Source organism: Schistocerca nitens, chromosome 2 (genome assembly GCF_023898315.1).
Source record: "Schistocerca nitens isolate TAMUIC-IGC-003100 chromosome 2, iqSchNite1.1, whole genome shotgun sequence".
NCBI lineage: Eukaryota > Metazoa > Arthropoda > Insecta > Orthoptera > Acrididae > Schistocerca > Schistocerca nitens.
In genome coordinates, this window is record NC_064615.1 from 1,061,811,262 (window position 1) to 1,061,828,738 (window position 17,477).

Here is a 17,477-nt window from a genome sequence, read left to right on the forward strand (position 1 = left end):
ACAGACATCCGCAAGATCCAGAACCAAAAGAAAGCGGGTGACCTTGGTGCACACAGATGGTGTGTCTCATGGCCGAGTTGTGCTAGTAGGCTTCCAGCCTGAGCGGCACCGGGAAGAAGGGTCCTGCGGGGAAGGCCAGTCAACAGCAAGCGTCGAACAAGGGGGGCATTTCTTTGGCCAGGGAGGAGGAGCTATTCCTGGTGGGGAGGTTGTGGGAACTGCAAGGGAGGGGGACGGGAGAGGGGGACAGGGCTGGGGTAAGGGGAGGGTAGGAGGGGAAAAGGATGTAACATATTTTTGGCGAGCCTCAGCATAAGACAGGCGATCCAGTAACTTGTTCTCTTGGATCTCCTATTCTCTTTTGTAAGTTTGGCAATCTATCGAGCAAGGGGAATGGCGGTCATGCAACTGACACACACACAGGTGGCGGAACACAGGGGTGTCCCTCATGGAGTGGGTGTCCACAGTCACCACACAGAGGGTCCGCTGTACAGTGGGAAGACATATGCCCAAAATGCAAGCACCAAAGGCACCTCATCATGGTGGGACAAAGGTCTTTACGTCACATCTGTAGCACATAATCTTGACCTTCACTGGGAGGGTATCCCCCTTGAAAGCCAAAATGAAAGCACCGGTATCAGTGGGGTTGTCTTTATGACCCTTCTGCACTTGTCAAACAAAAAGAACGCTGCATCACTCCAGATTAGCCCAGAATTCCTCATCAGTTTGCAGGATGACGTCCCCATGAAAAATCACTGGGGACTATATTACGAGATTGGAGAGTGGTAATAGAAACTGGGACACTGCCAAGATGATCACAAGTGCAAATAGCTGCAGGTTGAGTGACAGAAGAAGCTTTAATTAACAGGGAGTCCAAACGCATCTTACTGAGAGACTCCACTTTAACAAACTTGTCCTTGATATTACCCACAAAAACCAATGGCTTTATGGCGGTGAATGTGTCTCCGTCTTTTCTAGTACATATGAGATAGCAGGGAAAGTGTTTCATCCCAAGACGGTGAGACTGGCCCTCCTCCCATGGTGTAACCAAGGAAGGGAAGGTTGCCGGGTCATACTAAGCAGAATTCAATGATCCTTCACCATTCGAAGAGACGGTCATTTGACAACAGTCAGATTTTTGCAGCTTGATATGCTTCATGTGCCAAGGATCTGCCCTGACACCATGCACTCCGATCAGGGACTCTCTCCATGGCTGCCTGGCACAGCAGCCGCGAGTTCCGATGCTCCAGGAAGACAAGCAACCACCCCTTGGCATACATGGTGAGGGAACAGCTCACGTATCAGTAGTGTGTTCCCTTTGTTGTCAGGGGGGTCAGCCAGCTTCAATAGACAGAGAGGCTACACGTGCTGGTGACCAATCAGGTCGGAGGAGGGCTATGGCAGGGAAGGAAGAGGGAAAGGAAGGGGGGAGGGAATCCACACCATAGACACTAGGGAAGAAGATCTTCTCCAGATGGCTCACACTAAAAACAGAAAATTTAGAAGTGGACATCAAACCTTAAGTGGGAACCTAAATGCCATAAAGGATAAAAAAGAGCAGGCAGCAGGAATAAAAGTGCAAGCAATATAGAGAACAAGGTGGACAGCCAGGTCAACATAAAGCAGAACACCGAGCAAGGGGAAGGACAGGCAGCGGGGAAGGAGTAAGGATAGGGAGGGAGGAGCAGGGTGAAGGAAATGGAGCCAGGAAAGGAAGAATGGGCTGCAATAGCTCAAGGCCCCGTGTGTGTCCTGGGGGGGGAACTGGCCTTTGATATCCCAGATACTGTCACTAGAACATAGCTGACATCTAAGCTGGCCCCACACATGTTCTATCATGAACAGATCTGCAGATTTGTTGTCCACAGGATACCCCAACACCATGCAGACAGTTCACACGTGATGTGTGAACAAGCACTGTCCTGTTGAAAATTAGCACCAAGATCCTGTTCCAGGAGAGGTAACAAGTGAGAATGCAGGATTGTAACGTAGTGCTGTCAAGAGTTCCCTCAATCACTAAGTTGTTACTTGAAGTCATGTCCGATGGCTCCCCACACCATGACTCTGAGAATAATACTGCTGTGCCTCTCCAAAGCTTTGGAAGAATAGGAACCCTCTCCGAGTCACTACCATACTCACTGACAATGGTCAACCATGGAATCTTGGCAAAAGTTTGCCTGTCCTCGTGTTCTCATGCAGCCCAACAATGGGCCAGTGTCATATTCAAGTGCCCGACAAATACTGATATTGCGTGCTTTGACCAGCTGGCCAAATGGAGACCCATACCCATAATGAGGCCCCTTTCAAACTCTTAACAGGTGCTGACAATGACAGCTCACATAAATATGTGGCAGCTCTATGTCCTTCACAGTGATCACTCAATATCTAGCTGTCCATGCACCTTATACACCCTACCAGTCCCGGTAACAACAATAAACACAAACAGAACTAATGCAGACTGAGATTTTCACTCTGCAGCAGAGTGTGTGCTGATATGAAACTTCCTGGCAGATTAAAATTGTGTGCTGGACCGAGACTCGAACTTGGGACATTTGCCTTTTGTGGGCAAGTGCTCTACCAACTGAGATACCCAAGCATGACTCACAACCCGTCCTCACAGCTTCAATTCTGACAGTACCTCGTCTCCTACCTTCCAAACTTCACAGAAGCTCTTCTGCAAACCTTGCGGAACTAGTACTCCTGGAAGAAAGGATATTGTGGAGACGTGGCTTAGTCACAGCTTGGGGAATGTTTCTAGAATGAGGTTTTTGCACTGCAGCAGAATGTGCACTAATTTGAAACTTCATGGCAGATTAAAACTGCCAGATTGAGTACTGGTAGAATTGAAGCTGTGAGGACAGGTTGTGAGTTGTGCTTGGGTAGCTCAGTTGGTAGAGTACTTGCCCGCGAAAGGCAAAGGTTCAAAATGGTTCAAATGGCTCTGAGCACTATGGGACTTAACATCTTAGGTCATCAGTCCCCTAGAACTGAGAACTAGTTAAACCTAACTAACCTAAGGACATCACACACATCCATGCCCGAGGCAGGATTCGAACCTGCGACCGTAGCAGTCGCGCGGTTCCGGACTGCGCGCCTAGAACCACGAGACCACCGCGGCCGGCAAAAGGCAAAGGTCCTGAGTTCGAGTCTCGGCCCAGCACACAGTTTTAATCTGCCAGGAAGTTTCAGAACTAATGCACTCTGGTGGCCAGCCTACCTGCCACAGACTCTAATAATTTATATATCCACTGATAATGTGTACATGTATGAAATTTCCGACCACATCTTCTGATTACTTCATTTTTTTTTCCATTCAATTAATGCACTGTACAGCTTCAACATATTTACTCTTTTAAATAGCCCCACAAAAATAACAAATAGAACAAAAGCATGACATATTTTCAAATGTAGACACTGCAGAGAAATAAATTATTAATACTGAAGGACAGCAGATGCCAGGTCACCCACAGATGAGGCCAGGTCACCTCCAGCAGAAGATCCTACACTTGCAGCAGAGGACTCAACACCGGTGGCAGAAGGCTCCACATTGGCACCAGGACACCTGACACCAGGGATAAAAGGGGGATATCTAACCATAATGCCCTCATCCTTACAATTCTGGCTATACCTATGAATGAAAAGGGATGTACATCTTTCCTATAGAAGAAACTTCCCTGCAGTAAACTGTGCTTTTTTTAAAAAATAAATAGTCTAAGAAATGAATCCCACTACGAAGTGCTTTCACAATCATGTACAAATAGTGTTTACAATGCCCTCTGTTTAGTATTCATGACTGATTTTGAATTGTGATATTGGAAGAAACTGACCAGAGTCCATTCATGTGGTGCATTAAATCTAGTACGTGGATTACATGAGACATTAAGATTTCCTGTAGGTTCTAACAAGGCTCAGTTCTCAAATGTAAAAATCCATAGACCCCACTTTAGAGAATATGTAAAGAATTATAAGCAAAGTATATTAATAGGATATTGCATAGACAAAACTGTATATATGATAGTATTATGTGACTGTGGGCAATAAATCAAAATTTGTATGGGAAACTGTAAAAAGCAGAACAGGAAAGACACATGAACAGCATGAAATCAGTTTACAAACACTGAGAACATTAATATTGGCAAAAAAGACCTGCTTCCTAGAAAAAGAGCATGAATTTTACAAATCAGGATAAACTTAAGAATTCTACACCTGCATATAGTGTGAGGTTAGTTCCAACAGGTGTACATGAAGTAATAAAGATGATTAAAAGTCTCAAATGCAAAATTTCAGAAGGTGTAAATGAAGTACCAGTGTTGCCTTTAGTCCACACTGCTCCACTGTTAAAGCACTGGACTCATGTTCATACAGAGGTGGGGTTCCAAACCCTGTCTGGCCATCCTGACTTTGGTTTTCCATGGTTTCCCCTAGTTGCAAAGTGAATACTGTGATGGTTCCATTTGAAGACCCTATGACCAACTTCCTGCCCTATCCTCACCAAATATAATTTCTGTAACATATCCGAGTGTCCTAGGTGGGAATATTTAGAAAATGTTTTACTCATGGACACATTACTTCCTCAAAGATCAGCGTGAACTCCAGGAAAATAGGATGATGGTATGGATTCTTGAAGTAATGTCATCTCACATTGCCTTATGCTGAAGTGATACATGTAAGTTCAATGTCACACTAGTTCATTTGCATGTTCTGCAATACTGAAATCAGCATCCTTACAGTAGCTGTTGATGGAAGAAAAAAATTTAAATATGCATTATTATACCCCATAATTTTCAATATTCAATCACAATGAAAAATCTAGGAATACTGTCTCCCCATATATCTGCCATGTGTCAATGTCTTATGTGATCTGTCAGGTCCTTTGTGGAATTTATGGTTGAAATGGGTCTGGTCTTAAGCATATTTTACCACATTTCACATGTACAGAAATCTCTTCATATTTTGTGAAATGTGTCTGAAACAAATACTAATTTACAATAGTCTGCTGACAATGTTGAAACTTACATTAAGTACAGTTAGATTTAGAAACAGGTTACAACTGCAAGAAGAAAAGTCCAAATATTGTAGGTGTATAACAAACTGGTACAACATATGATATATGAAGCGCTTCATATTTCTCTATTTTCATTGAGACAGTAACAAATAAAACACACACAAACCAACAGGTACAAAGTGAAAAATAATATGACTATTAAAAATAGATACTTACATGAAAACACTCTGCATTGTGCATAAAGACAACATTACATGTGTCAGAATTACAGCAGGCAACTAGACAGGAGTCAAGAGAGTGAATGTCTTCTTGCTTCGTATATGTGCCAGCTGTTTGATTGCCTTTTGGAGCAAAGCCAGTGAAGACAGCCAGATAGATTTGTGGGCAGACAAACGTCCATTTCCCATCCAAGGGATACATTTTGCCAGCAGCGACTGTTAGTGTACACATCCATGTTAAGAAAATGCCAACACCGGCTAGTTTACTCCACTTCGTCACCATCGCGGGGCAGTTTCATCTGCGAAAACACAATAATAATACACGCCATACGAGAAGCCACAGTACTGCAATTACCACTTCGGTCGCCTATCACAAAGTAAAAATGTTACGCCACAAGAATGAGTCATAATAAGCAATTAGAACTCTATCTAGAACACCTGTTCCACCACTTGCAGCTTAACTGCTTGCATATTAATTAACCGTATTTACACAGACGAACAGTAAACAAATAAAATAAAGTTGTTTGTCATTCTCTGTAAGATAACGAGGCTATTCGGGCTTCGTATCAACAATAATATGATCTCATTAGTAAGACACAATAAACCCAATAAAGTCAATATTTACTTACACACATCACTTCTATCTCACGATAACAATTCGCCACCTGTCACGGATGTAAATCAAACACATATGGTTATCGGTGTGTCAGTAGAGCCAACATTCAGTGTGTAGTTCCCACAAGTGAAAGTAAGCTCTTTTTTTACGTTTTATTCTATTTGTTTACGAAAAGAAAGCTATTTATAACATTTTTGTAGCTGGAAAAAACTTACCATATACCAAGACCGTTTTTGAGGCCTTGAAACAAAACAGTTTGTTGAACAAGCAATAGCAACTCTCAGGTAGTGGTACCTCCCTCATGTTTGTACACAATTGTATGGCGCCATATACGAGTCTTTGGTGTTCTATTTGCATCTTTGACAACGTGGGTGGTCCGCTTTGTTCAAACTGTCAATGTGTGTGGTCTAATAAGAGATGAAGCTGTGGAAAGTAAATGAGGTGTTTAGTGTACCTGTGGAAAGGGTGCTTTCTATGGAAACGACCAGACCAGTAGTACTGTATTATATGACACTAAGTAGGCGCGGACGGTTTTGTAGAAGGAGAGATACGCTAGAAGACTTGTGATTTGTTATTTATGTGGTTTAAATATAAGCTACCCTTAATGAAGGGCTACTTTAATGGAACCAAGAAAAACTCTTATCATGGAAATTTTAACATACGTTAGTCTCTCGATCCTATTTGTGTTCACGACGTTTATTTGTGAAAATGAAGGAACAAAATTATATTCTGGTGCAAATACTTCGGAGCCACTGAGTACAACACATCGATCAGGGAATTTTTCTCCTGCAGTATTCAAAGGAAAGGGAGAAACTGATGGAAAAACATTCGTTTCCTTAGGTAGTATATCATCAAATATGATAGACTTGTTCCCTCCAGTAGAATCACTAATGTCGCATGCAAATGGCAAATCACAGTACTGCCGACGGCCAGCGAAATGTCAAAAATTAAACTACACCAGCTGCATGGGAATGAAGCTCCCATATGAGTGGACGACATTGGAACTTGTTCCAGATGTAGACTCACAGGATTCTGTTCAGGTAAAGAGAGTATTATTTAAAGAACACAAAATATAGAGTAAAGTTTCTGTGCTGTTAATATTTTTCTTACATTTTCATATACATCTGTGTTTAGAAAAAAATATTTGCTTTAATCACTAGTCGCAATTTGGTTTTCGGTACCGAGTATAATCATCACGATGTCCCCAGACTGACAATTGTCAAACCAAGCAAGTGTGTCGTACTACTAACTATGTTGACAAAACATAGTAGGCCTATCTGTGTTTGTTTGTAATTATTAAAATTCACCATTTGTAAGACTGTAACTTCTCCTAAACAAGCACTACAAAACAATTCTTGAATGATAACTGACCTTGGAGTTTGGACTGCATAATACTTTTAAGAACATTATTAACCACATCTTTTGTTGCTGTATGTATATTTGGACTGATTACAATATTAGCATCATCTCCAAAAAGAACTGATTTTGCTTGTTGTGCATTAGACTGAAGGTTGTTTACATATACAAGAAACAATAAAGGGCCTTGTTGGAAGAATCCCTTCTGCTTTCTGTTTGGCCTTTCTCTTGGTGTTGTAGCTATGCACATCACAAATATTGCTTTTGAATTAGGATGGCTTATTAATAAACAGATTTCATAAGGGTCATTCCATGTCAATTCAAACAATCTGAGAAAATGTTCCAGCTGATAGTCTCAGATTTGGCTGAAATTTAGCACACCAATGCTACCAAGTGTGGAACACTCTTGTACAAAATTTTAACTTCCCCTGCCAATTAGTTCCAGAATTATGGCTTGTGAAAGAAAGTGGTGTGACCCGGAAGTTGCAACCCGCATCTGGCAATCTATCTTCAGACCCAACTTCAGGTCTTAATAACTTTGGAACTATTCCGCACAGTCCAGTGAAATTTTTACAACCCAGCAACATCCACTGAGAGAACACACACTATGAATCAAAACACCAAAGGAACAGAAATCATGCCAGAAATGCTCTGATTTGGACAAAATTGTGCATGATTTGAAAGAAAATTGTGCCATATCCACACACCAGAAAAAAGTAGCTATTCTTACCCTTGCACCTTCCAGCTGATCTATTGACTACACTGCAAAGGAATTCAAGTTTCTACATATATGGTAAAGCAAGCTAGGAAAATAAAAGCAACCCAAGGAGTGCTTCCGCAACTTCAGCAGGCACGGGGTAAGCAATTGAGTTCAGACATAAAGGTGCCAGTGTCGGAGTTTTATGAAAATAATGACTACAGCCAAATAATGCCTGGAAAAAAAAGACTCTGTAATGGTGAAAATGGGAAATGTACGTGTGCAGATGCAAAAAAGACTGTTGCTATGAAACATATCAGAACTATATGTAAAATTCTAGGAAAACTATCCTAATACCAAAGTAGGTTTACCATCTTTTTTCAATCTTCCGACAAAATGGGTTGTGCCTGTAAGAGCAAGGGGCACACACAATGTGTATGTGAGGCCCATCAAAATGCTAAGCTGATGTTTGCTCCTATGAAGGATTCTGGTCTGGATTACAAAGGTGCAATGAAGCTGCTAGTGTGTGACATCAGTTCCTACCAGTGCATGATACACAGATTTAGAAAGTGTCCTTGTAAGGCAAATCTTACAGAGCATGTGAACTCCTTATAGCTGATGATGAAGAACTTGTTTCTTATAAACAATGGACACACATGGATCGCACAAGTCTTGAAACAAAGCAAAGTACAGTGGAAGATTTTGTTGAAATGTGTTGTCAAGAAACAGACAAACTGGCCACACACAGCTTCACAGCAACAGCACAATCGGCTTATCTCCAGTTTTGTAAAGATAATTTGAAACAAGATGAAATTATAGTAATACTAGACTTTTCTGAAAATTATGCATTTATAGTTCAAGATGCCATCCAAGGATATCATTGGTACAACAGTCAAGCAACTCTCCATCCGTTTGCGATTTACTGTAGAGGTGAATCTCGTGATGTGTCTGTCATGAACCTGTGTGTTTTTAGTGACTGTTTAATTCATGATGCCATTGCAGTTCATGCCCACATTCACAATGTCATGGCATATGTGAAAGACAAGGTGCCTCACATGCATTTAGCGAAATACTTCAGTGATGGGGCAGCTAGTCAGTACAAAAACTGTAAAAATCTCAAAAATTTATGCATGCATTACCATGATTTTCAGATTCACGCAGAATGAAATTTTTTCGCAACAAGTCATGGTAAAAATGAATGTGATGGTATTAGTGCTACCATTAAGTGCATGGCATCATGAGCTAGTCTGCAGCACCCTACAGAAGGTCACATTCTAACAACTCTTCAATTATTTACCTGGGTACAGAAAAATATCTCTGGCATACAATTATTCTATGTTTCTAAAGATGAGGTGAAATCAGTCGAAGAGTTGCTAAAAAGCAGACTAGAACATGTTAAAACTGTTGCAGGCACAAGGAGCCATCATCACTCCTCTCCAGCGGACTCTGACAATGTGAAGATGAGCAGACTGTCCGGTAATAACTATAGGTTCATGCACATCATGTGTCTTCACAGTATGTCTGACTCAGGATTCAGAAGCAAAAGCAGCAACATACAACCAGGTTGCTATGTTATTGCTGTTTATGATGACAAATGGTATATAGGATGTGTTGCAGAGTGCTGTGAAGCAGAAGGTAATGTATTTCTGAACTTCATGGCACCAGCAGGACCAGCAAGATTATTTCATTGGCCACGTTTGGCAGACAGGTGTTGGATTCCTTTTGAACATATTCTTATGACAGTTCCAGTTCCTACCACAGTGTCAGGAAGGCAGTACAATTTGCCACTCAATGTACAGAATACAGTAGCTAAAGTGTGGGAGAACTTCTGTTCGAAGCACAATCGAATGGTTTTTAGCAGTTAAGGCGCAGTAAACATTAATGATAGGTTGTGTTAATCTGTCTATATGTTGTTGCTTAGTGATTAAACAGTTGTGGGAGAGGATAAGAAGAGGCAGAACAGTTTACGATATGTTTTTACATAATTATGTTGTGGAACAATGGCCACATCACCAAATACATCTGTCAACTTCCATTGTACACAAATGTCTTGCAATAACATGCTGAAATTTTGAGATATATATCATTATGGTCTACTTATGCAGTGTGTGAAATTTGGCTTGGATACCACTTGTCGCTTTAGTGCTACCACACTTCGAAAATCCATGTTTTTCATGTAATTTTTCAAATTTTTGTATTTTCATGTGCATGTAACTCAGTTTTTGTGACTGATATGGGCATGATGAATTCTGTGTGTGTTTAGGCCACATTAAGCTTACCACAAAAAAAATTATACCCTTTTTGTGTGAATTATATTTGGCATAAAGGGCACCTACAATATGTACCTTTTAACGTATTACATTTTTTTAATCACATTTTCGAATTTTTATTTTCCCTCAGAAATATGTTGTTTGTGTTTTGATTCATGGAGTGTGTTCTGTGAATGGATGTTACTGGGTTGTAAACATTTCACTGGACTGTGTGGGATAGTTCCAAAGTTATTAAGACCTGAAGTTGGGTCTGAAGATAGATTGCCAGATGCGGGTTGCAATTTCCAGGCTACGCCACCTTCTTTCACATGTCATAATTCTGAAACTAATTGGCAGGGGAAACTAATACTTTGTACACGAGTGTTCCACACATGGTAGAATTAATGTACTGAATTTCAGTCATATCTGAGACTATGAGCTGTAGCCCCTGGTTGAACTGACATGGAATGACCCATAACTGAATTTATACATTACGGAGCTACTGTGAGTATCCCTTGTTCCTTAAATAAATGTCTGCAAGATGACATTGGGTGGCCTCCAGCTATTAGTCTGATTATAAGCTTTTGTGCGATGAATACATTTTTCCTTAATGATGAATTACCCCAAAATATGGTGCCATATGGAAGCAGTGAATGAAAATAAACTAATTTACTGATATATTTATCGCTAAAATTTTCAATAACTCTAATAGCACAAGTAGCTGAACTCAGACATTTCAGCAGGTCACCAATGTGTTTCGTCCAGTTCATCTTTCATCTATGCACATACCCAAAATTTTGAATATTTTGCCGTAGCTGCAGACTTCTGTTCAGAGTCCATATTTGCTGACGGTGTTATGCCATTTACTGTGCAGCAATGTATATACTGTGTTTTATCAAAATTTAATGACAGTCCATTTGCAAAGAACCACATAATAATTCTCTATTGATCCATTGTTGAATCAGGACAGTGGCTGGTCAAATATACCAAGGAAAATTGCCAAACAGCCGTATGTTTTGAGAAGTTATTTTATTTAGATGACAACCAGTTTTGGCACCTCAGTAATGCCATCATTAGGCCCCTGATATTAAAAACAAGTATACATGTTGTGTATATCAAGGTATACCACTGTTTACTTCACAGAAAATAAAGTGTAATAATAAAAGTCATAAAACCGACAGAAAGCAATCTGCAACATTAATACAAATACCTGTACACATACAACACAACCAAGTAGAATATATACATAAGCTGGTTAGCATTGAAACTATTTTGACATCACAGAGTTGTAACGTAATGGTCCAAACATTATAAAAAACCAAAAATAGACATTTATTATTTTGATTTTTTATGTATTTCTTAAATATAAAAAAACCTACATAATTCTTATATACAAGTAACACAGTAGTTCTAAGGAAAACTTGCCTTCATTCAAAGTAAACATTGCAATACAACCTATGTAATACACAACAGTATTCTTGTCAATCACCTAAGTATTAACGCTGCTTTTGATATATTAGAATTAATGTTACAACATCAAGAATGCAACCAGATGCAAAAACCAATGACCGAGAAATACTAACTGAATAATGGTACACAAAGAACATGTGAGGAATGCTCATAAAATACCTAGAGGGCATATGTTGTATACAAAATCAAAAAATAAAAAGATATGACTTGGTGCCCCTTACATCAATTAATAGGTGGGCAAATACTAGATCGAAACAAACAAGGACCTCAAATCCATTTGGGGAGTCCTCCAAAATATCAACCTGCATGTAATTACTATTTTCTCCACAATGTTAAAAAAATGGTTATTAAAAATATTTTCAGCTTCTGACTTTTTGTTAGTAAACTTTTCATTCATTTTGATGACAGTACAGTCTTCTTGTGCTCATGCTTGCCCTCTTCCCCTTTTAACAATATTCCAAATTGTTTCAGTTTTACAGGGTGTTATCAGAGGTGCTAATCTGACATAATACACATACTTCTGGACTTTTTAATAATATTCCTTATTATGGTACATTAGTTTTTATAATATTTGACTGTTTCTGTGTCATTACTTTTCTTGCTATTACATACATTTTGCTTTTCCAGTTACAAGATATTTTTATCCCTTTAGTAAGCCATGGTTTTTTGTATGGTTTCTTAAAATTATATTTCACTGTTTTCTAACAGAAATTGTTTTCAGGTCTACTCACAAAAAATAATGAAATAAGTTATATTTTAAATTAGCATCAGTTTCCCAGTACACTTCATCCCAGTCTACCTCCTGCAAACTTTCCCTAAAATTTGCTATTGTTAAATCACTAGGCCCTAATAGAATGCAACATTTTGGATGGCTGTTTGGTAATTTCCAAGAATGATTGCCTATCGAAGTCGCTGGGTCCCAACGATACATATCGAATGTGCGGCGATCGGAAGTCAATCATGCGACCCCAGTGGCAGGCGTTGTGATCTATTATTTGTGATCATCATTTTTATCTGTTTTCCATTGTTCGCTTTCTTGCTCTAAAGTACATAACTCCGTGAATTATTTGTAAGTTGCTAGGGAAACCCAACTATTTATGTCGTTAGCGAGTGGGGTGTCTGGTGTTCTTGACATTTCTTCGGCGGATCCTCTCGCATGGAAGAATCTAGTTCCATGTGTACCCAGCATAGAAAATTGTTCACCTTTTAGTCGCAAATATGGAGTACTACCGGAGGAGGAAAGAAGGGACTGTGTACACTGTGGTGGTGCGAAGTGTGTAAAACTTTGTAAGAACAGTTTCGATGCTGAAATACCATTACAATTTCATTGCGGGCAGTGCGGAAAACGAACGAGTGTCAGGAAGAATACATGGTTCAACTCTTGCAAATTATCCATCCAGACCACCGTAATGGACTTTCACATGACAACACTGACAACGAGTAAGGTAAGTCGTCTCCTTTGCAATTACACATTTTTGTAATGCCCTTCTTTTGTCATTGCTGTAGTGACCAACGTAAACATACTCATAACACCCGCCACCAGAGTGGCATGATTGATTTACGATTGCACGTTCAATATGTATTGTTTGGACCCAGCGACTTCGATAGGCAATCATTCTTGGAAATTACCAGCTGTTTTGTATTACTGTATGGAGCTATGGCAAATACCGTAACTAGCTGTGCATCATGATCAAAAGTATCGTTATGAACAATATATATGTTTATTTGATGAAATATTTCTTGGTCTATGAAAATATTATCTATCAGTGTGCTGTTTTCCTGTACTATCCAAGAAGGAAAATCAATAACTGACCTCAAATTGAAAGGACTGAGTAATACTTCAAACTCATTCTTCCTGTCAGACTCGCTCAGAAAATCTACATTCAGATCCTCTCAAATTTGCTTCCCTCTGTCTGACAAATAGCACAACAAAGAATCAAAGTTCCTGAGGAAAAATGTAGTTCAAGATCGCAGACACATGCTTCTGTGTGTTGCTGTACACAAAAATTTTTAGTTTCTAATTCTTTTTTATTTTTTTGTTTATTTATTTTTTATACACTATGATAATTTTTAACATATGTAGCAACTCCTCCTTTTTCCATACTGTTTCTACTTACATGTGCTGAAAGCTTATATCCACTTACATTTATCTTTCCCGTATCTGTGATTATATGATGATCAGACAGTTACAATACATTTGTTACATCCTCAGTGTCTAAATCTTCCAAACAAATAAGAAGCTCATGTACTTTGCTTTTTAATCCCCTGATATTCTGATGCAGTATACTAACATCATTTTTCATGGTACATTTTTTAAACATATTTAGCACCTGCCTGTTTTAGCTTCTCATTAAGCTTAACCCCTTTGAATTCCTGTTGAATCACTGGACACATTGATTGAATTATTAAGTACAACTTTCTGCACTCTTTTGGTTAGATATGACATTATCCATTGATTGATTATACCATCAGTTCCATAAAACCACAGTTATTTAGGAGAATAATGTGAGTCTCACATGCTTTGGATAGGTCAGAGCAAATACCAGCCAGTGATATTTTGTTATCGAATACTTGTAAAAATTGGTTATAGAATGTCTAAGTGCAATCTCAGTGGAACATCTCTTCTGAAATCCAAACTGTGATTTACCGATGATATTATTGCTCAAATGGGGTATTTTCCTAGAATGCATCACCATTGTCGAAAATTTTGAAAAATAATGTCTGTAATGGAATGGGTCAGAAAAGAGAGTGCTTGTTAAGGAGGAACAAGTCTTTAGTACTCTGTTGAAAACACCAACAAATCAACACAAGCTTCTATTTTTTACAGAAAATGTAATTTTCCTAATTTGTGAAGGATAAATGGATGAGAGATCCATATTATTGAATTTTATGAGAGTTGCTTGTGCAATATACTGGTTTGATTTTTCTCTTAAAATACTTGTCCCTATGTTATCTGCTGCATTTAAGAATTTTTTATGAAGTGTGTCTGCTACCTATGGCTGATAAGTTATAGCCCTTCCATATAAGTCAATCGTGTTGTCTTATTTGTGGCTCATCATCCACATCTACATTTGATATAAACTTAAGACTGTTGTCAGAATTACTGATTTCTGATACAGTGTACATGTTACGTAATAACTGGGATTGCTGAACAAAGATTTGTGTGTGTGTGTGTGTGTGTGTGTGTGTGTGTGTGTGCACGCGCCTGCATGGGGCACATGAAGAATGAATCCTTAAATGCATCAGTGTAATCTGGAAGCGTGTTAACGGCCTTGCCACAGTGGTAACACCAGTTCCCATCATATCACTGAAGCTAAGCACTGTTGGGCTCGGCTAGCACTTGGATGGGTGACTGTCCGGGTCTGAAAAGTGCTGTTAGTGTGCGGAGTGCACTCACCCTTCGCGAGGCCAGTTGAGGAGCTACTTGATTGCTGAGGGTGACATGGCGGCCGGTCAGTACCATTGTGCCTTCAAGGCCTTTACGGGTGTTGCCATCTTTTTCTTTTTTCTTTTTTTTTCCATAATATCTGTAAGTATTCTAATCTCATGTATACAGTACCTGTGAGGTGAAATTAATATTTGGTTTTTGTGCTTAACACTCTCAGACATTACTGATAGACTTCGCCTTCTAGTCAGTGTTCAGTAATATCCAAAATATTTACAAACAGACAAACAGTGACTCCATTGTCTTTAAATGAAAGTAAAAATTATCAGTATATCTAAACTTTGACTCAACAGGAAGCAGAATATTGGCAGATGCATACAAAAGCTGCTTATTCCCAAAGATATTTTTTTCTGGTTTTGGAACCTCACATTTCTTCTTTCATCTAATGAAAACTGAAAGCAAAGATTTGAAGAAATGATACTGCTGTACAAGGACTTGTGTGTGCCTGTGCATGCACATTTCTGCGGATGCCTGTATAATAGGCATGTTGTATGTTGTCTTTTTTTTGTGGTTGTTTTATTAGGGATAGATTTTTTACTTATTGCCAGGTTTATGATTTATTTCATATAAATACTGTTTTTGGTGCATAACATTGCTTTATCACATTTTAATTTCTAGTTTAATAATGGAAGTCAGTACTAGTTCACTACATTCTATTTGTATTCTGGGATGAGGGTAGCTCTTATCTTATTTGTTGATCATCCCTTTGTTTTAAGTGCCAGAATAAGGCAATTGTGCTGTTGTAGCCCCATTTTCAGTGCCCTAGTATCTTTCCAATCTGTCCTAATTCATGCTCTCTTTATAACTTATATCTTTTGCTACAATGATATGACTGATTATATTGCTTTAGGAAAAAGCTGTTGTTTAGTATTTGAATAGTAAACTTCTTGAATTACGTATTCTCTCACATGCAGAAAAATACTTTCTTCTAAATCAGTCTTACCATAATAGGCCCAACTTAATTGGGCAAAATTCTGGACCAGGGCCATTGGCATGTGAATGTATTCCAGGGAGCAATATTGTCAGCACATGTTGTGAGTTGCGATGAGAAGAAAAGGAGTGCATGTCAGCTTCTTGGCCTATGCAGCCAATGAAAGAGAAATGGACGGAAGAAGTGTTTCTGAGGAATGTTGTCACATTCTCATGTCAGTGTGTCACAACCTCTGAAATTGTATCACATTTGAAAGAAATGGGCCAATATTTTGACAGCCAATATTATCAATTTAATTTGAGCCATGCTGTTAGGTCCCAACCTAACCACAGCCTTGCAATTCATGCTATGTTCGGAAGAACCAAGTATACATGACAAAAAAGGCTATTAGTTTAATTTCTCCAAGTAAAACTGTCATATTCCAATGCAACCTAAACCTCAGACTAAATTATGGATCAGTTTGTACTACAACCAGATTTTTTGGCTTTCACATTCATTGGCTTTGCCAGCTCACAACCAAACTGTCACATTTCAACCTAATCACAACCTTGTAGTCCACGACATACTCATAAAAAAAGTCAAATATTTATGACAACAGTGAAGAAGAGAATGATTTCTGTTTCAGTGCTAGAAATTCAATTATTTTCTCGCTCTCATCAGTTATGTGAAATTGTTATCTCATTGGCAAGGCAAAAGTGATGCCAACCTGTGAGCTGTAGAGAAACAGTGCTGTGACAGCTACTGGTCCTGCTCTAGACTTTAGTCCAGAACTGAGAGTTGTGAAACATAATAGAGATGTGCTAGCTATTTGTTCTCTAGGACAAAAGGAATAATAAGGCCACTGTTGAGTGCTTCACTGTGAGTACTTAATGTTCCTTGACCAGAATGCTGGCTTTGGCAACAGATAAGGCTTTTCACTGATTAGTCATGTAGCAAAAATTTTTCATACATATTAAAAAAATTAAACAGTGGCTGCAGTAGTAGTAGTTAAAATGTAATTTTGTTTGGCATTATGTCGATATGTGTACTTGAAAGTAAAGTAGACCCCACATATCACTCTCAAGTGTGAAATCTCGATAATTTTGATCACAGATTAGAAATGTTTGCTCACTGTAGGACACACAGTCAAGATACTATGAAGGCCATAACTGAAAAAGCACTTACTGTCTCACTCAGTGGACAATTTTTTTGAGAGATATTGTTACTTTGATTTGGTGGACAAGCTATAAATCGGGTGTCACAAAACCGAGCATTCACTTTTTTTTTTTTCAGATGGGCCTACTGCATGTGTTAGGTCAGTGAATGACGTATTAAATAAACTCGAGGGGAGGGGGGTGGATGGAAATCGGTAGATATGATGCACATGTACAGGAAAGTGAATGATTACAATTTCAGAAAAATTGAGTGATTTATTCAAAAGAAGGAGCTTCACAAATTGAGCAAGTAGATAACACATTGGTCCACCTCTGGCCCTTATGGAAGCAGTTATT

The 17,477-nt window shown here is 39.0% G+C and overlaps 2 protein-coding genes across 3 annotated transcripts in view; one reads left to right on the forward strand and one right to left on the reverse strand.

The window, feature by feature from the left end:
• Positions 1–5,904, reverse strand: part of LOC126237428 (dyslexia-associated protein KIAA0319-like protein) — a 152,578-nt gene extending 146,674 nt beyond the window's left edge. For both annotated transcript variants that reach the window (XM_049947539.1, XM_049947538.1), the window contains exons 1-2: positions 5,853–5,904; positions 5,222–5,522 (exon numbers count right to left, since the gene is read on the reverse strand). In XM_049947539.1, the coding sequence (XP_049803496.1) occupies positions 5,222–5,506 (285 nt within the window). In that variant the 5' untranslated portion in view covers positions 5,507–5,522; positions 5,853–5,904. The remainder of the gene's footprint in view (positions 1–5,221; positions 5,523–5,852) is intronic.
• Positions 5,905–6,222: 318 nt separating this feature from the next.
• The window catches only part of LOC126237429 (smoothened homolog), a 119,247-nt gene continuing 107,992 nt past the window's right edge, over positions 6,223–17,477 (forward strand). The window contains exon 1 of the mRNA XM_049947540.1: positions 6,223–6,879. Coding sequence (XP_049803497.1) covers positions 6,460–6,879 — 420 coding nt within the window. The 5' untranslated portion in view covers positions 6,223–6,459. The remainder of the gene's footprint in view (positions 6,880–17,477) is intronic.